The sequence below is a fragment of the Geospiza fortis genome, unplaced genomic scaffold (genome assembly GCF_000277835.1).
Source record: "Geospiza fortis unplaced genomic scaffold, GeoFor_1.0 scaffold237, whole genome shotgun sequence".
Classification (NCBI taxonomy): Eukaryota; Metazoa; Chordata; class Aves; order Passeriformes; family Thraupidae; genus Geospiza; species Geospiza fortis.
In genome coordinates this window covers 6,248,898-6,270,167 of record NW_005054319.1, presented here as the reverse complement: position 1 = coordinate 6,270,167, position 21,270 = coordinate 6,248,898, and the positions used below count along the sequence as shown (strand labels likewise).

Genomic DNA, 21,270 nt, shown 5'->3' with positions numbered 1-21,270 from the left:
CTCTGTAGGCCCACATAGAAATGCCAAGCTGTTACAATTTTCCAAACACAGCCTGAAGCTTTGCCTGGATGCACAGGAAGATCAGTGGTCCCTTCCAGTGACCTTGTTCTTCCCAGGATTTTAGAGGTGGCAACTAAGCAGCAGCATCCCAGCACCTGGACAAGGCAGTAGAAGCCAGCACATAAAGGGTTACAGCCTCAACCCTGTGCTTTCCAGCCTTCTCCAGCCCAGGGCTGGGAATCTGCTTGTCTCTCCCCTGATGATCAGATTTTACCCTTCCCAAGCAGTTCCAAGGTTCAGACTGGGCAGGAAATGGAGCTCAAGGGGCCAAGAAACTCCCCCTGGGAACAGACACTTCTGCAGGACTGAAACTCCACCCTGGTGTATCTCCAGTCCATACAGTCCCATTAACAGCCTGGGGCTATTTGTGCTCTAGTACCTCAAGCAGACAGAAAAGGAGAAAAAAAAAAAATCTTGCCTGAAACTGAAACTATTAACTTAAAGTTGATAGCATAAATTTGCTTTATGATCTTAAGTAACTGAGATATGAAAAGCAAAAACAAAATCCTAAGGACTGCCAAGACTAATTAGAAGTTCTGTCATCTAACTTCCATAGTGACACCTAACCTGCTACAGGTTTCAAAAGATGGAGATAAACATCACTGTGAATTTTACAATAAGTGTCTTTTTTTAACATGAAGAGTTCAACTAATTAGATCACTCTAGAATGGCAGTGGCTTGAAGAATTGTTATTTAATTAACCAGCAGGTTACTCTGTGAGTATGAGGAATCTAGCAACACTTTATTTTTGTTAAACTACAGTTTTGTCTGCTGGAAATTGATTAAATGCATTTAATGCTTCCTTTCTAAAGGAAGCATTATATGCATTTAATCTTCCTTTTTCGCATGATATGGCAGCAGCCAGTTATGAAGTGGATATGAAAGTGCCAGGTATGACACAGTGATGAACTGGATATGAATTGCCAACTGTATCATGGTGCAATAAAAGGAAATAAAACATTCAGATATGGACTCAATGTAAAACTGCCAAACTCCACAAATATGGTGGCATTGCCTGGCATCATTTGCCTTCCTGTTTGAGTGATTTATCCAAAGCGATTATAAACTGAAATGTTTGAGATGATTTTCAAGAAATACTACCTCTCATGTGAAGAAATAAGATTTGAACAAAGTCCGTTATGTACATACATCATTCTAGAAACACATAGAAAAAATGAACATAAATCAAAGAAGCAATTACAAAACAGCTGAATAGGACAAATAGGATGTAGAAACACTCTACTTCAAAGAAAAGATGTTATTTTTTATTTTCTTCTTGGTAAAGTAGCATATTTTTACCTGGTTACAATAAAATTACCACAGGATATTAAAAAAAAAAAAAACAAGAAAGTATTTAGAAAATGTTATATATATATACACATTTGCTTAAAAATTCTATATGTAAACATTAGCATAGCAAGTTAAAATAATATTAGTTTCTTAATACTTATGTGAATATTGTACATATATATGCTTAATTAATAATATCTTTTCTACAGTTTAATAGTAACAACAACAAAAAAAATACCTCCCCTAGGTCAAGAAGGAAATTCAGCTTCTTCAGTTGCCAACAGGTTTGGTCCCAACTTCAAGACACTGAGTTCTTCATCTCAGTGTTAACTAAGAAGGTAAAGCACAGCCTTTCAGAACTGTATTTTCAACCACACTTACATTTTTATAATGTTTAGTGTCTTAAATGATTAACACTCAAAAAACCCACTTCTCACAGTTTAACTACTGTCATGGCATGGGGATGGTTTCTGAAATCTTGTTAAAAGAATTCATTCCCCTACAGGGAAGTGCAATAAATTCTGTTTTGATGTGATAAAAAACAGGATTTTTTTTTTAAGTCCGGTTATTTGCAGAAATTTGTAAATTTGGAAAAGTCATTCCTTTCTAAACAGTTTCAGTGCTGTTGTCTAGAATAAATTCATGCCATTATGAATGAAAAACTAAGCCATCAATATTGATTAGAACTATGCTCTCATAATTTTTGTAGAAGGAATTTATAAATAATCTAAGTTCTCTATAACTGGATCATAAAATACAGTTAGTGTAGAGTGAGAAATAAATTGAAATATACAGTGTCACACCACTGTAGAACAAGTGGTTTATCTTCCATTCAAAATGTGAAACACAAGCAGGTTAATCAATATTTTAAAATGCATTTTGTATTTCATATTGATATTTTCCTATAGTAAAGTGTTTCTTTGAATACAGAATGCTGTGAAACTACCAAACTTCCAAAATAATAATCAAGTTAATATTCCATGTGATGCAGGGTACTGACTGAAATCCCCTAACCTATAGAAAATGAAGGAGGGAAATCCTTTACTTTCTTGAATTGTTTAATCACTTTTCCAGAAATGACTCAAGATCCAATTCAGAAGCATTACTGTTGTTTCCAAGGAGAAAAATGTGTTTGTGTGTGGAACAGGTTTCTTTTCATATATCCCAGAGTTCCAGCTGGAAGAGCCCAAGGCTGGTTCCAAGATTTGCAAGGGTGTATAGCAGCAGGATTTGGTCAAAAAGTGGGTTTTTCCTTTTAAACAGCTGTTCCACAGGTTTCTCACTGTCATTTCAAGCAGGTAACTGTATTTCTATCCACAGGTATTTATTATCTGTTCCCAGAATGCCAAGACATTGGATGAAAAATGTTTTGGGTTGGGGGGTTTGAACCTTTGAAATAGCACGAAACTTCTAGCAGATCTGAGATCCCTACATTCTTTGAAGGAAAAAAATAATGACATCAATATCTGAAAGCACCAATTACTGATTCTGGTAACAAAATACCAGATTCTTAATCATTAATATGTCCTGGCAGAAGCATCATTAGTTCACTGGGGATTCACCAAGTCTCATTTATTATTAGCTTGCTGCTCTGAACCAGTCAACCCCATTGTTAGAGGGTTTGTATTAATTAATTTGACAGCTACCATGTAGCCATTATTCTGTACAATAAAACACGACTGTTACAAAGAAACACCCCACCTTAGCAATAGGTCACTAATACCACTCTGTTCTTTCTCTAAATGCTTGTATTAACTCCATCACAATGGTTTATGACTTGCAGTAGATTCTGTAAGGTAGCATAATTTGATTACAACTATCACATCAACAATATATTCCATTAAAAAGACTGGCTTTGAAATTATTATCTTCCTAAGAATATGTGACTTAATGGACATATCAATTTAAGCCTTTATAACTACGTCAATATCCTGCCTCATATGAACCTTGGAGATTTATTACTATTATTATTATTATTATTGAGAACTTTGATTTAATTTGCAAAAGCCAAGTCGACACATTGCATTCTCTATAATGAATGAGAGAATCTCTAAATAAATGAGATTCTGAAAAACCACAGTCAGTCTGTGAATACTGATGAAGACATCTGCAAAAGCTGGAAGAGCTCTGCCTGCTCTGCATTTCTTAGGGAAGGGTTCATGGTGGAGGTGACTGGACAGCAGCATTGCAGTAGAAATTGTGCCACTTTTTTACAGTTTATTTTGAACAGTCACTAAACGATGCAGAGGAGAAGCCCTGATCTAAAGACAAAGCAGGAATGAAATGCTAACAAGACCACAAATTGCTCTAGGCTGGCTCTACCAGCCAGGAGCAGCTCCAGGGCCCTGCCTGTCCCAAGCCTGCCCAGCCTGGGATCACAGCACTGGCCACTGGTGCCAGCAGGAAGGGTCAGTAATGAATCAATTAATAATTAATTAGTAATGAACCCAGCAGCTCATTGTGAGCCGCCCACTGAGCACAGACAGGGGTTGAAGAGCTGTGAGTCAGCCAAAGGAAGTTTAGAGCTGCACAAAAATTGTAACTGGATGGAATTGGGTGAACAGAATAAGCTGATAAAATCATTTCACTGGCAGATTCGTTGTTACAGGGATTTCAGATGAATAATGTATTTACTTGGGGTTCTTAATACCAACTGGTCAACTTTCTTCAAGAGGTTTTGCTGGTTCTGGTGAATGAACAGAAGTGGGATTTGTAACAGATATACAGGATTCTAAGATAGAGCCTTTCAGAATGTCTTGAGGTGGTAAAAATTGGCTCATTCCTGTCAGTAGACACCTACTGACATTCATGCAGGTACCACTGCAGTCTTCTACATAACCAGGGGTATAAAGTGGGAATGCCAGCTTGTGAAGAAAGGCTTTCATTTGATTATTTCCTGGGATTTTAGCAGAGCTTTTGAAAGGATTAATAATGCACCCATGATGGTATCTCGTATCACCAAGTGAACATTGTTTGCAGACTGTCATCTTAGCAGCTGATACACAATTCAGCTAAAGTTAACAAAGAGCAATTTGTACATGGTAAACAAGTTTAGGATCTTTATGTGATCTACATACATACTTTAAAAATTACAAGAAGAAAGATAATCAGGAATGAAATAATTTTAAGAGCCAAATGCAGATACAAAAAAGTCCTTTTAAACAACTAAAAAGAAATTCAGTCCGCAGTAAATGAAATTTCTTACCATTTGCAGTTTGCTGAATAAGTACTTGAATCTGTGAATTATTTCTTGAAAATGAATACAGCTTTCATGTAACAGATACACCACAAAGGTTTCCACACAGTGTTTTCTTTCAAATTTACTTGCAATTCATGTGCCATATTTCTACTAACCAAGTCTCCACCTTCAGAAAAATGAGTTAAAATTATTTCAAAGTGGGACCATCATTACAGCTACTTCTCTTTCCAACAAAGACAAGTTAAATCATCAGCACTGCATCAGGCTGAAGAGTTTGGAGAAGCTACTTAACTGCCAATCTACTCACTTCCCTTTCTTCTTAAGTGAGTGTCCCACTGTAACTAGCTCAAAACACCAACACAGTAATTAATTTCTTAATGAACACACAGCAGTGAGCTCCCAGACTGGCCTTTGGGCTTTTCTCTTTGTGTGGTACCTGACATCTCTTACTGACTAGGAAATATTGTTTCATTTCTGTGATGTGGTTTTACTTAGTGGTATTTCACCTACTGAAATTTCTGACCTGGAGAGTGAATCCCACTCCTCTCTGCCACATTTTGCTGTTGAGTGCAATCTGGAAGTTCCACATTTCAGTGCTGGGAACCCAGCACGTGGGGCTCCTGCTCAGGCAGCGCTGCTGCCACTCCCTGTGGGTAACAAAGCCTTTCTCACCTGAGAGGTGCCACTGGAAACTGAGCACTGACCTGCCCGAACAGCACTCACTGCTCACAGCACTGCAGAACACAAGTTCCAGTTCCCTGGAACTTTAGTAAAGCACCGAGGTACAAAATCTGTTATTAATCATCAGCTTGTTTTTTTTCCTGGAGAATAATATAAGATGTGAAAATTTAATATAATGAATGGATAGTAAAATGACAAGATACATCGATTTAAGTAATGTTATCCAAAAAACTTCTGAGAGGAATGATGTTCTTACATAAAGGAAAACTAGAACACAATTAATAGAAAATTTGAGCATACACTGCTTAAACTTAACGAAGAGAAGAAGATAGCTAAAACATAATTAACTGCCTATGGCAGTGCAGCTAATGGATGCTGAACTGGATTCCAGTTAATCCATGTCAGGACTTCCATCACTTGTAACAATCCTTGTCAATGTTTTAGTTACTCTTACAGTTGTAGCATTACAAATTACTTTTCAGTAAGAGGTGATGGGTAACAGGCACTTCCATTACAGGCAATTTTTAAGTATCACCATGTGAAGGGTATTACAAAATCAGATTAAGAATTCCACCCTGCCCTGTTAATGATGGACTATTCTGTAACTTAAACCACAAATTAATAACAAAATATAATCCAAGAGTTAAAAGCACTGTTTTGTACCACATTAATTTTGTGTATCCTTATGGTGGTTTGTAGAAATGAATAATATTGCACCTGCCTTACAGCAAGACTGAAATTTCACTAAAAATAATTACATTCTCTGATTTTAAAGAATTACTTCCCTCAGATGAATGCTATTGAGACTATCTATCTAGAAATGTACAAAAGCTATTTTTCCACCTGTAATGTTTTTCTCATCATCTACATGGTGAAGTTTTTTAAAAACTTTTGTGTCAGAGGTTGACAATAAAAAAAAACCCAAAACAACCCAGTCTTTCTATTTACAAAAGGTAATAAGTTAGTGAGGTTCTTTTAAGCACATCCTTCTGACATATTAAGTAGTGATAATCATAAAGGTTCTTCTAAGGAGAAAAAAAATTGTCTTGACATGAAGCCCACGTCTCTCTGGAACAGAAAACTGTACATGGAAAAGGGACAACATAATACAAACAAGGAATTCATTGTGACAGAAGGACTTCAGAGGAACAAAGGAGAATTTGTGCAGTGCAGCTTTACAAAACAAAGGGAACGCCGAGCAGTTTGCTGAGCTCTCGTGAAGAGCCCTCGTATTCTTTGAGAAAGTGATTGCTGCCTTCCAAAGTAGTTAATCAGGATATGACCCTTGGTAATGAATGTCTCTTTTCAGGATTTAAGTTGATGCAGCTGTAGTCTCTTCAGGAGCTTAAATTATAAATATAGGCTAGGAAGGAATGACAGAAGAACTGACAGTACGTGCTGCCCATGGTGCCAAGTGCAGGCAGGGTCAGAGGTCCCCGCTCTGAGGCTCCAGGCTCCGGGGCTCCCGGGGGTGGCCGCGGGACAGTTTGGGGAAGCGCGTGCTCACTCTGGAGCGATTGCTTTTGCTCACTGCTTCTCCAGAGGCTGGGATATCACTAGGGAGACAAAAAATAAACACAGAACAGTTCATTTATGTTCTATCAAATTGTTGTGTAGCTACTTCCAACATGAAAAAAGCAGATGTTATGAGAGCCTGGCACATGACTGCGAAGTACAGCACACATCTTCAACACCACGGAACTGCATTCTTTCTACTGGTGTCTCAAGTGTGAATTACAGAATGGGCTCTTTCAGAAATGAGAACTAGTAGAACTTTCAATACTTTATGGAAGATTGCAAGTTACAGGATAAAAGCGGATCTCTATGAGTTGCAGATCAGAAATGGTGGGAAAAGCATTTTGAAGTGATAAAAGTACAAGCAAAATAGACGAGCTTGGATGATGCTCAATTAACAATCCTCTAATCATGGATGGATGTATCATTACATGATGAAGTACATTGGTAATACATCCCTGAATTCTTCAGTCTCTCCTGACCCACAACAGACTACAGTCTTACATGAATGAGCCTTTTGCAAAAGACTCTGAGAAGAAGTACATTAAGTTCAAAAACAAGCAGTAACAGAAAATTCCAGCTTACCTAGGTGATATTCAGGCTATAGACTCCTCGGAAAACTACAGTATAAAGGGATAGCATTGTACTTTTGCCATTCTTTTACAGGACTCCACATGGTTTTTAATTAAACTACTTACACACAGATCAATAAATAAAACTAAGTTTTGCATTTAGCAACTCAACTAAGCAATAAAATTACACAGCATACAAAGCCAAGCTTATTTTCCTAAGTGAAAAACCCCAACTTCATAATATCTATCTTCAGACTGCGATAACAAGTCCAGAAAGGAGAAATTGCTCATCTGCACTTCCAGCCATATTAAACAAACACAGACATATTTTAAAACAATCCCCAAAGTTCTCTGTGCAGTTTCTTTTGCTGTAGAGTGACCTTTCTCACACACAGGTCAATCCCTCCTGCCAGAGCCACAGGCACACTCAGGCCCCACTGGGGCGTTTGGAGCACCACATGGGAGAGATGTCAGCAAAGCAAAAGCCTTTAACAAGTCCTGGGATTGACTGGAAAATTCACTTGCAGGCAGCAGAGCACTTCTGCAAGGGAAGGGCAGCTGTCCTGCCCTGCCACTGGCTTCAGAACTACAGTGCACACACAGCTGCCCCCACAAAGGGAAGAGAAAAATACAGTATGGAAAAGTTATGTTCAGTTCAGATGCTAAGCAGCAGAAAATGAAGTTTTGTGGGGTTTCTAAATGGCAGAGTATTTAACTGGTCTAAATTCCTGAGCAGAAAACTCTCAAATAGCTTTAGTTAAAATAATAAAGGATTTTCCTAAAGCAAGATTCACCACATTCCTATAATAGTATTTAGTCTTTCAAGGTAACTAAGAAGTTCTTTGTCTGAAAAAATGCATAAAATACCTGTGGCATACCTCCTCCTCCTCTTCTTCAATAACCAGATTAACATGTTAGATCTTTAATTCCTTATTTTCCTTGTCACTAAAATAAAAAGTCTAAAAATTAATTTAGCCTATGTTAAGGATAATTGGACTTCCAACTGTGGCTCTTCAGTTTCTTACTCTGAAACTCAGCAATGCTATCTAAGTTGCTGTAGAGAATTCTGATCATGTGAATCCAATTTCAGCTGTGCTCATTACCATGGATTTCTTTTAGTAACATGAATATTATTACTCATAATTTTTATACTATTTATAAAACTGAGCAATAGTGTTGATACTGTAATTCTTATAAAAGAGAGCATGTGACATTGACTTCAGAGGGTTGTGATTTTGTTTTAAGATATGTATTTTTCAGAACATGTAAATGTAAAATAATCTAAATATCAAACATATAAGGAATAAAATGGAACATTCACCTCATGGGGCTTTGCTCAATCTAAAGTAGGTTAATTCCCCAGCACAGTGGCCACTGCTGACAGAGCTTTGGCTGTCTGGGGCACACGGGGATCCCTGGCAGGTACAAGGGGTTTACCTTGCAGCAGAGAGCACCAGTGGAGTGCAATTACTGTAATTTGGTGACTGCTTTATGGAAAGCACATTTTAATGCACAAGCTCCTCCTGCTGGCATGTCCCCAAAACGACATCAGTGCCAGCCCAATGGAGCAAAGCTATTCAGAGGGAAAAGGGCAAAAGGGGCAGAAGCAGTTCCCCTAAAATGAAGAGAGATGAATTAATTTCAGTCTGGCAGGGCTGAGGTAATCAGGTCATTTAGGGTAATTACATGAACACCAAAGTCTGTGAGCAAAGGACAGAAATTGCAAGTAATTCTGTTAATTTAAATGATGCTACTCCACAACATGATATATCTAATAACTAAATTAGAGATTAATTTATCTTAAACGTCTTAGCTAATTTTTATAATGACAATCTAAGACACATCATTATCTAATGTAGGTTTACAGAAATCAATGTATAGCTGAGGAATTACAGCTTCATGCATCCAGCATGAAAACAAAACTGGAGCTGAAATTGAATTGATCAACTTCCATGGAAACAGATGTTCTACGGGGAAAAACTTTCAAGTATTAAAAGAGTCATGAATTTAAGAGTCTTTCAGCCCCCTTTTGATCCTCCCTTTTTCCAAACCTGATGGGAGAACCACCCATCTCACTTGCCTGCTTCAGCTCTGGCTTTCTTGCCAAAATGACCAACCCAAAACACAAGGTAAACAAGTAGGAGCGAAAGAGTCATCTCCCCTCTGTTCTGTCTCTTGTTATTAGATTTAATAATTTAGTTCTGGCCTAGAGTTAGAACAATACCTACACAGTCTCTGGCACTAACCAAGACAATTTCTAAAGGTATTGACAGTTCAACTGGTCAAATATTCCACAAACTCTTGCAGAGAACCATGAAGACCTTAACGTGATTCTGTCTGTATTTCTGGCAAATGCACATGAAGATGGATTTGAGACAAATCTTTTTGCCACCCAGTGTTTGGGATAAAGAAGGAAGAATAAGCCATTACATACAAGGTTTGCAGATCCTCTCATTTGTCACACTCAGTAAAAATAGTCCCTAGGTTAGTTTGGGGGTGCTGAGTTAGGGTCCACCTCTAGTTGATTGTTTTACTCAAATTAAAATACAAATTCAAAATAACTAAATCTAAACCAGGGAGTAGCTGTGCTGCAGTAACTCTGCCAGCCCTGCTCCCCCAAGTCCCTGAGGTAAGTTCACAATTTATCTAAGCCTACACCTTTCCCAGCTACACCTGTTTGGCTTTAATAAAACATTCTGCTCTTCGTTCTGTTCCTTCTGAGCCACAGAAGCCTTAGCAGGGTCCAGGCAGAGAGGCTTGCCAGGCACTGCCCTGTTCAGCAGTGGAATGTCCACATATTAAATGCTCAAGTTCTTTTCTACATTCTCACCTTGGCCCATTCTGAAGAAAAAAGCAACGTGCTGAGGCAATCAATTCTTCCTTCCCACGGGGTCATTGTTTAGCTTTTAAGCATTCCTGATTGATCTGCCCAGCGTTTGTTTGGCAAACGATTCAGTTTCATTGATTTTGTCTTGGTGTCAAGTTCTGCCTGAAGTGCATCTATAGAAAATAGCTTAAAATAACCGGTCCTTTTCATCAGCTGCTGGTTTATTCATACCTTTGATTTCTTGCTCTCCCTGTATCCAAATGCAAACTGTATTTTGTGGGGTTTCTTTACATACTCAGTACATGGAACTGCAGCATTCTCTTGGCTGATATTGTGAGTGTTTACATGAAGAAATTAATTTCCCATCTCAATGCCTATTCTTCAGGATAAAATTAGAGAGAGAAGTTTCTGATAAAAATAGTATAACATATCTGCAATTGGAGATACTTTTGTATCAGCCAGAGATCAGAGAACAGAATAAGCACATCTTGGGAGTGTAGCAAAGCTCAGGATCAGGCATTTCATGTATCTATCTATAGATCTATCTCACACGTAAATGCCTCTCTGGAGACATTCATAATTCTAGTTTTACTTCAGTTATGTTAAATACCTCATGAAAAAAGGCATTCACTGCCAGGTAAATTTGGTGACTTTTGCTAGCTTCTTGTGTTATTAATTCTTTGTTAGTCATTATAATAATCTAATTCTGGTAATAACCTCAACACTTAATGTGGTGCTCAGGCAGGCAGCTCCTCAAAAAGGTCCTGTTCAACAATACCCGTATCAGGAGATCCTTATTAGACAATTGAGAACTAATTCTGACTTGACAGTGCAACATATCTCAGCACCTTCTGCCAATTAAAATCAGATAAGACACCTGTTTAGTGGCATTATTAACTACGATTCTGAATTCACCAAATCATTTCACGTACTGTATTAACTCCTGCTTTGCAGTCAACTGGGTAAAATCCTAATTCCAGTTGGTGAAGTGTAAAAATAACTGGAGACACATTTTCTCCACTGCTCCCAATTTTGTAGAAATTAAATATAATTATTGATGAGAAACTGTGATCTCCATTTATTAATATAAATGTCTCATTTGGATGTTTAAAGAGTCAGTAATTAACAGAAGAGATAGAGAGACAATCCCTCTATAGCACACTTCAACACTGAAAATCCTGAAGACACTATTAGAGCAAAGTTGTCAGGTTACAAACTGAATAATCATTTCCCATCAAGATTAGATCTGAAATGAAATTTCAAGAAATGAAAAGCATTAATTCTAATACTCTATCCAACCATTTGGTTAATGTACAGCTCCTTCTACTTCCACATACACACTTCTACACTCATGGTGTATTTGATCTCTTCTTGCAATGAAATAATGACACATAATCGTGTTTCCATTTGTTACAATTCAAATTACCCTGACTTGAACATTCACATGCTACAATTCAGTTTTCATAACAGCATAAAGACTTTCTTCATCAACATCTGCACTATTTGAATTTTCCTGTAAACCATGACACTGTACATGACTCTCACGACACAACATTTTTCCCCACTAACTTCATTTTGAAGTTGGCATACTGAGATGGTTACTGTATCTAATAGTTCTATAACTGAATAACATCTGTGTTATACACTCACTCAGGAAAGGCTCAGAGCCCTGCAAAGGTGATCTTTCATCACTTTCCATCTAAGCAATACTCAATACTCTCATTCCTGGGCTTTCCAGTGCACAATGGGAATGGTGACTCCCCAGGTTTTGTGATGGCCCAGACAGAATAAGGCAATGCATGGACACTGTGCTCTGACAAACGACCCCTGCCCAGCTAACTAGGAAGACAGAGACCACTACACATTTACATTTGTTTATAACTTATATATTTGGTTTTTGTGTTCCTGTGCTTAGCTGAAAGGCAGGAAGCTTGGCTGTTCCATCCATTTCCCTCTGGAAATCACCAACATCCAGCTCTACTCACTCTCCTCCTGTCAGGGGTGGCTCTGTGTGAGCAGCACATCCACCACACTCAGCAAAAGGGGATTTCATGAACAGGTGGTTCAGAAGCAGAACATGATCCAGGGTTGTTTATGTAATAACAAAAGGTCAGATTTGCTCTCAGAACAGTGTTCAGTTCCTGGATTTGGGTTTTCCTGCTAATAATTATCTTTAGGGAAAGCACAGACAACTAGAATACATTGTTATTGAAAATATTGAGGAACTGAAGACAGAAGACATGCATTAGGATTCACAATGCATCATATACATGAAAATAAACTAAAACTTCTGTTTGGCAAGTAGCAATTTCCACATGCTGAGGCAGCAGTGCATTACAGCAACCAGGCAGGCACTTCCTCCCCCACAGTCACAAACTGTTTGCACACAATGGCTTTGACGTGGAGGGCAGACAAATTTAATTACCAAATTAGCTTTTAAACAGCATATAATCAATACAATTGGCATTGGGCATAAGAACAAAGTTTACAGCAAATGCCTTCTCAGACATCAGGACACCAGTAAAGCCAGTGGAGCCAGTAAAAGGAGTTAAGTATTAACACCCCTGAGCTCTCCACATCTAGTTTACACAGCACACAAAATGCAAATAATTAATCATGTTCCATGCCAAGCATTGGGGAGGAAAGAAAAAAGAAGGTTTATCATCTCCTCCATTTGCTTAATTTTGCCAGTCACAGAGAGGAAAAATCTGAAAGCTTAAAATATTTCTTCTCATGTGTTCATTCCTATAATTTACCTGATCCTGAGCTCACTAATGTACTGAGACTAATGGCAGTAAAAAACTTGGTGCATATTCCTGCCTTACTTTACCACATCAGACCTTCAGCCTTCAACACCCCCTAATTTGAGCATCTGGGAAGAGCAGCAGTTACCAGTCTCCTGTTTTTCCATGGGCTCAGGAGCAAACAGCTCCTGGTGCCTGAGCTCTGCCTGGGCCATGGCCCTGCTGGAGCCAGCTGGCTGCTGTGTCCCTGCTCAGGGGCTCTGTCCCTCCACTGTCCCCAACTCTTCTTTGATTCAAATTCAGCCAGGCAGGAATATCTGCCCCAAAGCACTGGCAGGTGCAGCTTTCAGTGAGTTTAAAGAGTCCCCAAAAGAATAATGTGCTCTTTGCTTGGGTTTTGCCAGCAAACTGCCCATCATAAAAACCTGCACAATTACCATCACTCTTATTTTTAAGGATAAGCCCCTTCTTTTAAAATTACCATGGAAGCAAATGGAATGATAGAGAAAAGTTGTGATCAAAACATGTTGTTTTGATCTTCCAAGGAAGTGCTTCAGTTTTAATTGCTCCATCAAGAGGTATCAGCTGCTTCTCTGAAGTATCTTCATTTCTCATGAAGATTACACATGATATTAACATGTGCAAAAGGCAAGAAAGCTGATGTGACCATTCTCAGAAACAGATCCAGATTTCAATCAATATCACAATAACAGTTATGAATATTTAAAAAATGAACAAACTTAGAAACTGCTCCAGGAATCATAATCATAACTTTTCTGGAAAATATGGTGACGACAGTAACATGAAGAACACTGTTCATCAGCAATCACTCTTTCTGGGTTTTATTTTTAAAATACTAAGGGCATGTTATTGCATTCCAGACATAAGCTTGATACTAATAGTGATCCATGCCCTAAAAACCTCAAAAATATAGGCCATAATCTCAGCCCCTGGGAGCTTTTAAATTATTCTTCATTTTAGCCCATTATTTAGTATTCCTAAGATAAAAAAAGAAATTCCCACTGACTTGGATAAGCCCATAGAAAAAAGTACATCTGCACCTGGCAACATAATCACAGGGTTGAGACTTGGTATAGTGGAATTAGATCTGTGCTCTCTAAATAAACAAAAGTAATCAAGATGGGGAAATATGTAAATAAATGAGAACCATCAACAGAATAACAAGGGAAATGCTGACTTTGTTCTTGGTAATGAAGACAGGAACTAATGTTTACATTTAATCCAAGACAGAAAAGGAAGCTCGTGGAAGAATGACACTGCCTAGTAAATGACTACAGGAGCCAGCTTGGGATGCAACAATCCTGATGGATTAGACAGAAACTAAACAAGCATCAGGCTGGCCAGCAAAAAGGTGACCATAGTAATTAGCAACCAAAATCACATTTTCTGTTTAATCATATTTTAATTATTTTCTCTGTAAAATGAAAATGTCTGTGATAAATGCAGTTCATCCTTTTTTTCATTATGACTCCAAATTAGGTTAACAGGCAGCAAAATTTGCTACTGACTCCAGTGGGAGTTCAATGCACTGTGCATTGCTGGCCAGGAGCTCCTGAAATTTGGGGTCAGCTCTCCAGGTATCATTAGGTTCAGAGCCTTTAAAAAGTGTATCTTATTGGTCCCTCTATAACTCAGAACTTTTACAGAGTTCAAAATAAAAATAAATCAGATTTGCAATAATATTTGCCAGAATATTAGAGAAGAATGAATTTAGGACAGCAGTGAGCAGCCGTGGCTGTGTCACTGCTGGCAGCCACTGCAGTGTAGCTCCAGGGCTGCAATGACAATCCTGCAGCTGGGAGCTGCTGAAACTTCTCAGTTCCAGCTCCTGGAGAAGCCTGGAAATGGCTGCTGCTGCCCAGAGAATCTGCTGCTGGAGGCCAGCTGAGTTTTGTCCCAGAAGGAAGCTAGCAAAGGATCACAGGATGACAAAACAGGCGCTTCCCTCGTTACCTATGAAATCCCCTTCTTGCTGTTTTGAGTTTTGTGGCTTTTGGCCACATGAAGATTTTGCTGTGAGGAAGAACAGCCAGTTTTGGCAGAGGACATCTTATGGCTCCAAGTACATTTTGAACTAAGCAGTGACTCCCTTTCTCTGCTTTGGCAGCTCAGTGAAGCCCCTGGTCACTGGGCAGTGTCACAGGTGCTCATGCCCAGTACCAGGCTGTGAGATGGAGCAGAACTTTCTCTCTGTTGGGGAAGCTCTGCTTTGCCAGCAGGAGAACATCCCCAGCAGACAGGAGGGGAGGTTTGTGCGAGCTGTGCTGGCCTGAACAGCAGAGAGGCTCTTTGTGCCCTGCTCAGGTGACACAGAATCTGAGTGCAGTGACAGCTCCACAGGCAGACAGGAACGCTTCTCACCTTATCCCTGCCCCGTGCTCAGCAATGCTGGGCACTGGGTTTTCTTGGAGTCTTTAGGATTTAGATGGATTTTGACTCAGCTGCAGCACTAACAGTAAAAATATGATAAAATATTCAGTCTGCAAACTAACACCATCTTCTTTCTTTCCCTTTGGTCATACCTGACTATTCTCAATAGCTGATGCTTTAGGATTTATCTCTTTTATTATGCAGGAGCCTTCTACTGAAAGATTTCTAACAGAGTCAGACATTTAGAGCTGTTCAGTGTATATATGTGATTTACCAGATTTACTGTATTAAAACTAATAAATTAAATCTCTTATAAAGAATTAACTTATGAGTCCTTAAGGATTTAAGATTTGAGAAAAAAGATTTCAGAAGTCAGATAGACGCAGAATAGTAAGAAATGGACTCTGCTGTTTGCAAGGCCCATATTTCTGACTTTCAGACCCAAAGATTAGTAGGTCTCTTTTTAACACATAACTTTTACTAAACTCTTAAGTGTAATTGTGCTACACTTCTAAAATCTTAAACTAAAAATAAACTTTCATACTGCTGTTGGCAATCAAACTGTGGAGCACTGTGTAATTAATATGTGAAGATTTGAAGAAAAATGACTTTGGTCTGCTCTTGGAGATGGTGACCCTATCTCCAAGCCATCCCAGTACAAACCCTTCCTGGAATTTCTGTTTAAAATCAGGTTATTTGAGCAAGAGGAAACTGAAGAAGCCTGTTTAGTGATAAAGCAGATCTGCATTAGGAAATGAGCAGCTCCATCCTCCCAGAGCAGCAGAGCCTGATGTCAGACTGAGGCTGTGAATACACAAAGTTCTCTCTGGCTGCTGTCCCTGGGCCATGCAGGGTCAGGTCAGACAGGATGGATTCCTGAGCCATCCCTGCTGCTGCACATGGACCAGCACTGGCTCAGGATGCTGCCACTCTTGTTCTGCACAGACCTCAAGAGTTCAGGTCATTTGACATTTCTGAACTAACATTTGGCCTCATTTGTATCTACAGAGCATGTATTTGGAGACCTCTGAAGCAGTCTAAAGTAAAAAAAAAAAAAAAAACAAAACCAGCCAAAATCACTTTCTTTACCCATTGGTTAATGATGTGAAGGGCTATGGCAGGGAAGGAAAGCTGCACACTATGAATTTTTTGTTATTAATAGACAAGTACCTCTAATTACATCAAGTTATTCTAGGACATTTCAGCTAACTGCTCATGGATTCTGCTACCACCACACAAGTACCAAACATATTAAAAATATACCACAAAAATAGGATCTGTAATACAACAGAATTGAATGGATTATGTTTACAGCTGGCAGATAAGCAAAACCAGGGAACAAAGCTTCTGTAGGATGTTTTGAATTTCAGTGATGGCCTGTAGCTAGTTCCTGCTGTTTTCACAGGAAAAACTGATGGCTGCTGCAGTATTTTTCAATACAAGTTCAAATAAGGAAAAGAAATAACCCACCTCCTTTTGAAAAACTGTGCAGTTGGGCATAAACAAGCTTGTTCTGGTCTAGATTAAAGCCAAGTACATGCAAAGTACAAAGATACCTCCCTTATGAAGATTATTTGTTTTACTATTTGAAGGGATGCATCCATTTATCCATTACTGTCAGTGGTGCACAGAAAGGAGCATGAATAAGCACTGGAAGACTGCAATATAAGTTGTATAAACAGATTGCTCTAAACCACAGTTTCATGAGTTTTCCTTACTGCTTCATATGCTAAGAGATAGGAATAAAGTTTATTTTCCATCCTCTGCATAGCCTCTTTCATTCCTCAAAATCTCTTCCACTGTGGAAAAGTAATTAAACTTAATCTTTGGTTTTATTCCCAGTGAAATAAGCATTACAGAATATTTTTTCTTGCAATACTCCAAATCGAACAGTTACACGAAGAGGAAAAAAAGTCGTGTTGTTTCATTAGCAAATTATTTTTTAAAAAATCATTCTACTAATTCTGCCATTCAAGCAATTATGTAAAATTTACATATGGGAATACATTTGCACACACTCATTCTGATTTAAAGAACAGTGTATTTTCAATAATTATTCCCCTTTTTTCCCCTGCATAACAGATTTCTCAAGGGCAATTGCTCTGAGATATTGACATTTCAGGGGATCTGGAGCAAACATCATAAACTCATGTTTGAGAGCTCAGCTGGCAATATCTCTGACAATGCATTACAGAAATCCACCATGCCAGAACTGTTTGCAAATGTCATCCTGTGCCAAAAGTGCTTGCAGATGTCACAGAGAACCACCCAACATGGAAAAGGCCCTTGGCTGAATGCAGAGCAGCTCCTGGTGCCCCAAGGCCTGGTGTGCAGGGGGCAAACACCAGCAGTGCCCTGGGACAGTCACCAGGCAGGGACTTTCAGGGGCCATTCATTGGTTTTCTGCACCAGAAACCTTGGAAATGCCATTTTCCACTTCAGAGTGTCAGAAAGGCAGTTTGGTGACACAGCAAAGGCTGTTTGGGAACTGAAGAGAGAACAGAGCTCTGTGGCTTGACCACAAGGAGACAGAGCCAAGCTGGCAGGTCACAGAACTCAGACCCTGCTTCCCAAACAGCAAATTCCCTAAATCTGCTCTCCCTGCAGGTGCTGCCTTTGTGATCCAATGCTGGTGCTGGGAGTTCTTCTACTGTCCCACATTTCAGAAACTCCTACAAGAAAAGTGATTTTACAATGGTCTGTGTTGTTGGCAAGCATCTCTATCAAGCTTCCCCTGTTAATAGAATTCAAGCTGAAAATGTCAAATTAAAGTTTTTCTCTTGAACATACACTCTGAATTTCCACAACTGGTTTGTACCAGGAGTCATCTGTTATAAACTGAGTCTATCATTTTCATGACTCCATGTAAGATTTTACTAAGTAGGGAATTAAATTCACAAATCTCCAGACTGGGTTTTGTGCAGGTCACACTAGCATAGTTTAAGTTATATGTTTTGCCATGCATACTAGTTGAAGAGAGTAAGAAGCCCCTAAGTTCCTTTCAACACATCAGTGAAAACCAGGAGTAGAAATAACCTCACTTTTTGTGAGAATAGTATGGCTTCAAAAACATCTAAGTGCCACAGTTTCATGCTATGCAACTTCTAAATATATTATAAATACAATAGATATGATAAATACAGTATTATTTTGTTTGGTTTCTTCCAGTTCCATTAATCAGTTTCTATTCATTCTGTGAACGTATATTTAAAGAAATAATTCCCTCTTCAGCTGTATGTTTCAAATTCTAATTTCAAACAACATCACTAGAAGAGTAGTGGGCTATGAGAACTTACTGATGAGGGAAGCTCAGCATCCCATGTGCCCCAAGCCCTCCTGCCATCACACCTACCTGCACCCTGCTTTCAGCTGCATGGAGAATGGAACTTGAGGAATTTCTCCTCCTTCCAAGCACTGTGCCATTCTCACAAAGAGCTCAGCTGGGGGATCCAGGCTGGCTGGGTGCAGGGGGTCAGCACATCCTCCCAGGGGAGTCCCCAGGGCCTTGTCCCGAGGAGCAGGGGAGGGAGCTCAGGGTTCTGGATCCCAGATCCATCTGCACTTGCACACAGACTGCTCTGGCTGGCCAGATGGCTTCTTACAAAACAACATGTTCACATCAACAGTGTTCAAAACACTTTCTGCTGGAAACTTGTTTTCTGTCAGGGACCTGCAGATGGTTCCCTTCCCCTACCTGTAAGTTCTCCAAAATACATCTCCTGAACTGGCTGTTATGCAATCTTCATATGCTGAGATTTGACTGTGAATATCTAAAGCTGGCAATTTTCTTAAAATAAGCTCCAGAAAGAGAAACTTAACAAGCAATTATAGATCAGCTAGTTTAAATGCAGCTGTAGAATAAATATTACAAACTGTTTTGCAGGATTTAGTAGGCCAAAAAGTAAGCTTTAAAAATCACAAATTCATTACAAGGAACTCGTGTAGATTTGGGTAAGGCCACGAAATTGGCTCAAGAAGGGCAAATACTGTGGAAAGAACATTACACAGCTCCATCAGAGGTGTCTGTGGGGTGTGCACGTGACACAGTGAGGTACCTGAGCCAGACCTGAACACCTATGCAGTAAATGGCTCCTACCATCCACATGTCCCATTATGCAGTCATACAGAGGCAATTTAGTGCACTCTCACTGCTCAGCAGCTTAAAAAATTATAGAGGAAAAATTATCTTCACACCAAATTAAAATATTCACTTTGATTTTTTTTTTTTTTTGCCAATCTGGTGCTCTTTGATGACCTGGATGCCACATCAAAATATGCATTACAATGCAACATAATGTTACATGTTTGTGGGCTTTTTATATTGCAAATTCAGTGCCTATTTTAAAACATTGTATTGATTTTGGGGGCTTTGATTGAATAGGGACAAAAAGACACAGTTTTGGTAGTTCAAAGTATGAGAGGTCCCACATGCTGGAAGGTAGACACTGTCATACAGCAAGGACAGCAAGAACACAGAGGCATCTGCACTTGCTTCCACTCCCAGCATTTTAGCACATTCTCAGCTATTGATTGACCAACTTGCAAACTCCTCTGTGCTCTCCTGCTCTGAAAAAGTCAATTCCAGCAGAATAATGGAGCAAATTGTTACAGACAAAGAGGATAACTGGGAAATAAACTGTCCAGACATGTCTAGCCCCATTTATTAGAAAAATAAGGATAGCACATAGAAAATAAAACTTTTTTTCATTAAATTCGGTGTATCATTGAAGCAATTTTTTAACAAGAATCTGACTCAATCATGCCAGAAACTCGTTTACATAGTAAAAGGAAATAACTAGACAATTGCAAAGATAGTAAAAGCTTACTTTCACTAGCTAGCTTCCTTTACAAATTATGTCTACCTGATAATGAACAAAATAAATCTGAATCTTTAATAATTACTGTTATTTGAAGGGAAGAAGAAACAAAATGCCCTGTTATATTTCTTAGCTATTCAAGTAGAAATATGTTCTAAGTGCTCACCAGGAAAGTTTTTATCAATCTTGTAGAGATGTCAAACTCCTTCAAACATGAAAAGTTTGATGTCAATGTTCCACAGTTGTCAGTAATCAGGTGCAGACTAGGAGGGTAATGGAGAGCAGGTTTACAGACATTGGTTTGTGTTTGACTGTTTTCATGGTTATGCTTTGCAACTCTTCACTCATTATTTTGCATGAGAACTACAACACGCATTTGTTTTATCCAAGATTTAGGTACAACACCGTGGCATTGCTTTTGGAGACAAACACAGCACCAAGAGCTCTCTTAGCCAGCACAGAGCTGCAGAACAGACAATCGGGGGAGTGGGGCTGCCAGGCAGACTGAGGCTCTGGGCAGGCCTGGCAGAGCTGGTCTGGCACAGACTGAGCAGCAGCCACAGCTAAAAGGCAAAACCACAAAGCCCAAGGTGCCAATGTGCTCCCAGCCAAGCACAGCCCTGCCCAGGAGGGGCCCTGTTCCCTTGAGGTTGGCTCCCAAGGCACAAGGACCTCCTGCCTACATCCTCCCACAGAGTTCATGCACTAACCTGACACAGACAATATCACAAATATCCCATGGACCTCCTGCCTACATCCTCCCACAGAGTTCATGCACTAACCTGACACAGACAATATCACAAATATCCCATGGACCTCCTGCCTACATCCTCCCACAGAGTTCATGCCTTAGCCCTGGACAATGAGCACAGTAAACTGATACAGAAAATATCACAAATATCTGCATTGTAGGTATTATTAAAATTCCCACCTGGATTTGATTTTGTGACTATTCGTGTGTGCCCCACACATGCACATTTCATAATTTCATATATCTGCTAACACTGTCCTGATACCAATGAACAGTTGTAGCAGAGTTTGAGAACTGCACAAAGAAATTGTTTCCTACTGAGGAAATCCAGATTCTAGGGTTTCAAGTTGAGTAGAGTACATATACTGCTGAATGGAGGAGATCAACATATAAATTACCTCAGAATCTACTAAATGTTTACAT

General features: G+C 39.2%; 1 protein-coding gene across 1 annotated transcript in view; it reads right to left on the bottom strand.

The window, feature by feature from the left end:
* Nucleotides 1-4,053: 4,053 nt before the first annotated feature.
* SNX29 (sorting nexin 29) overlaps nucleotides 4,054-21,270 on the bottom strand; it is a 95,637-nt gene continuing 78,420 nt past the window's right edge. The window contains exon 21 of the mRNA XM_005420416.2: nucleotides 4,054-6,786. Within this exon, the coding sequence (XP_005420473.2) occupies nucleotides 6,657-6,786 (130 nt within the window). The 3' untranslated portion in view covers nucleotides 4,054-6,656. The remainder of the gene's footprint in view (nucleotides 6,787-21,270) is intronic.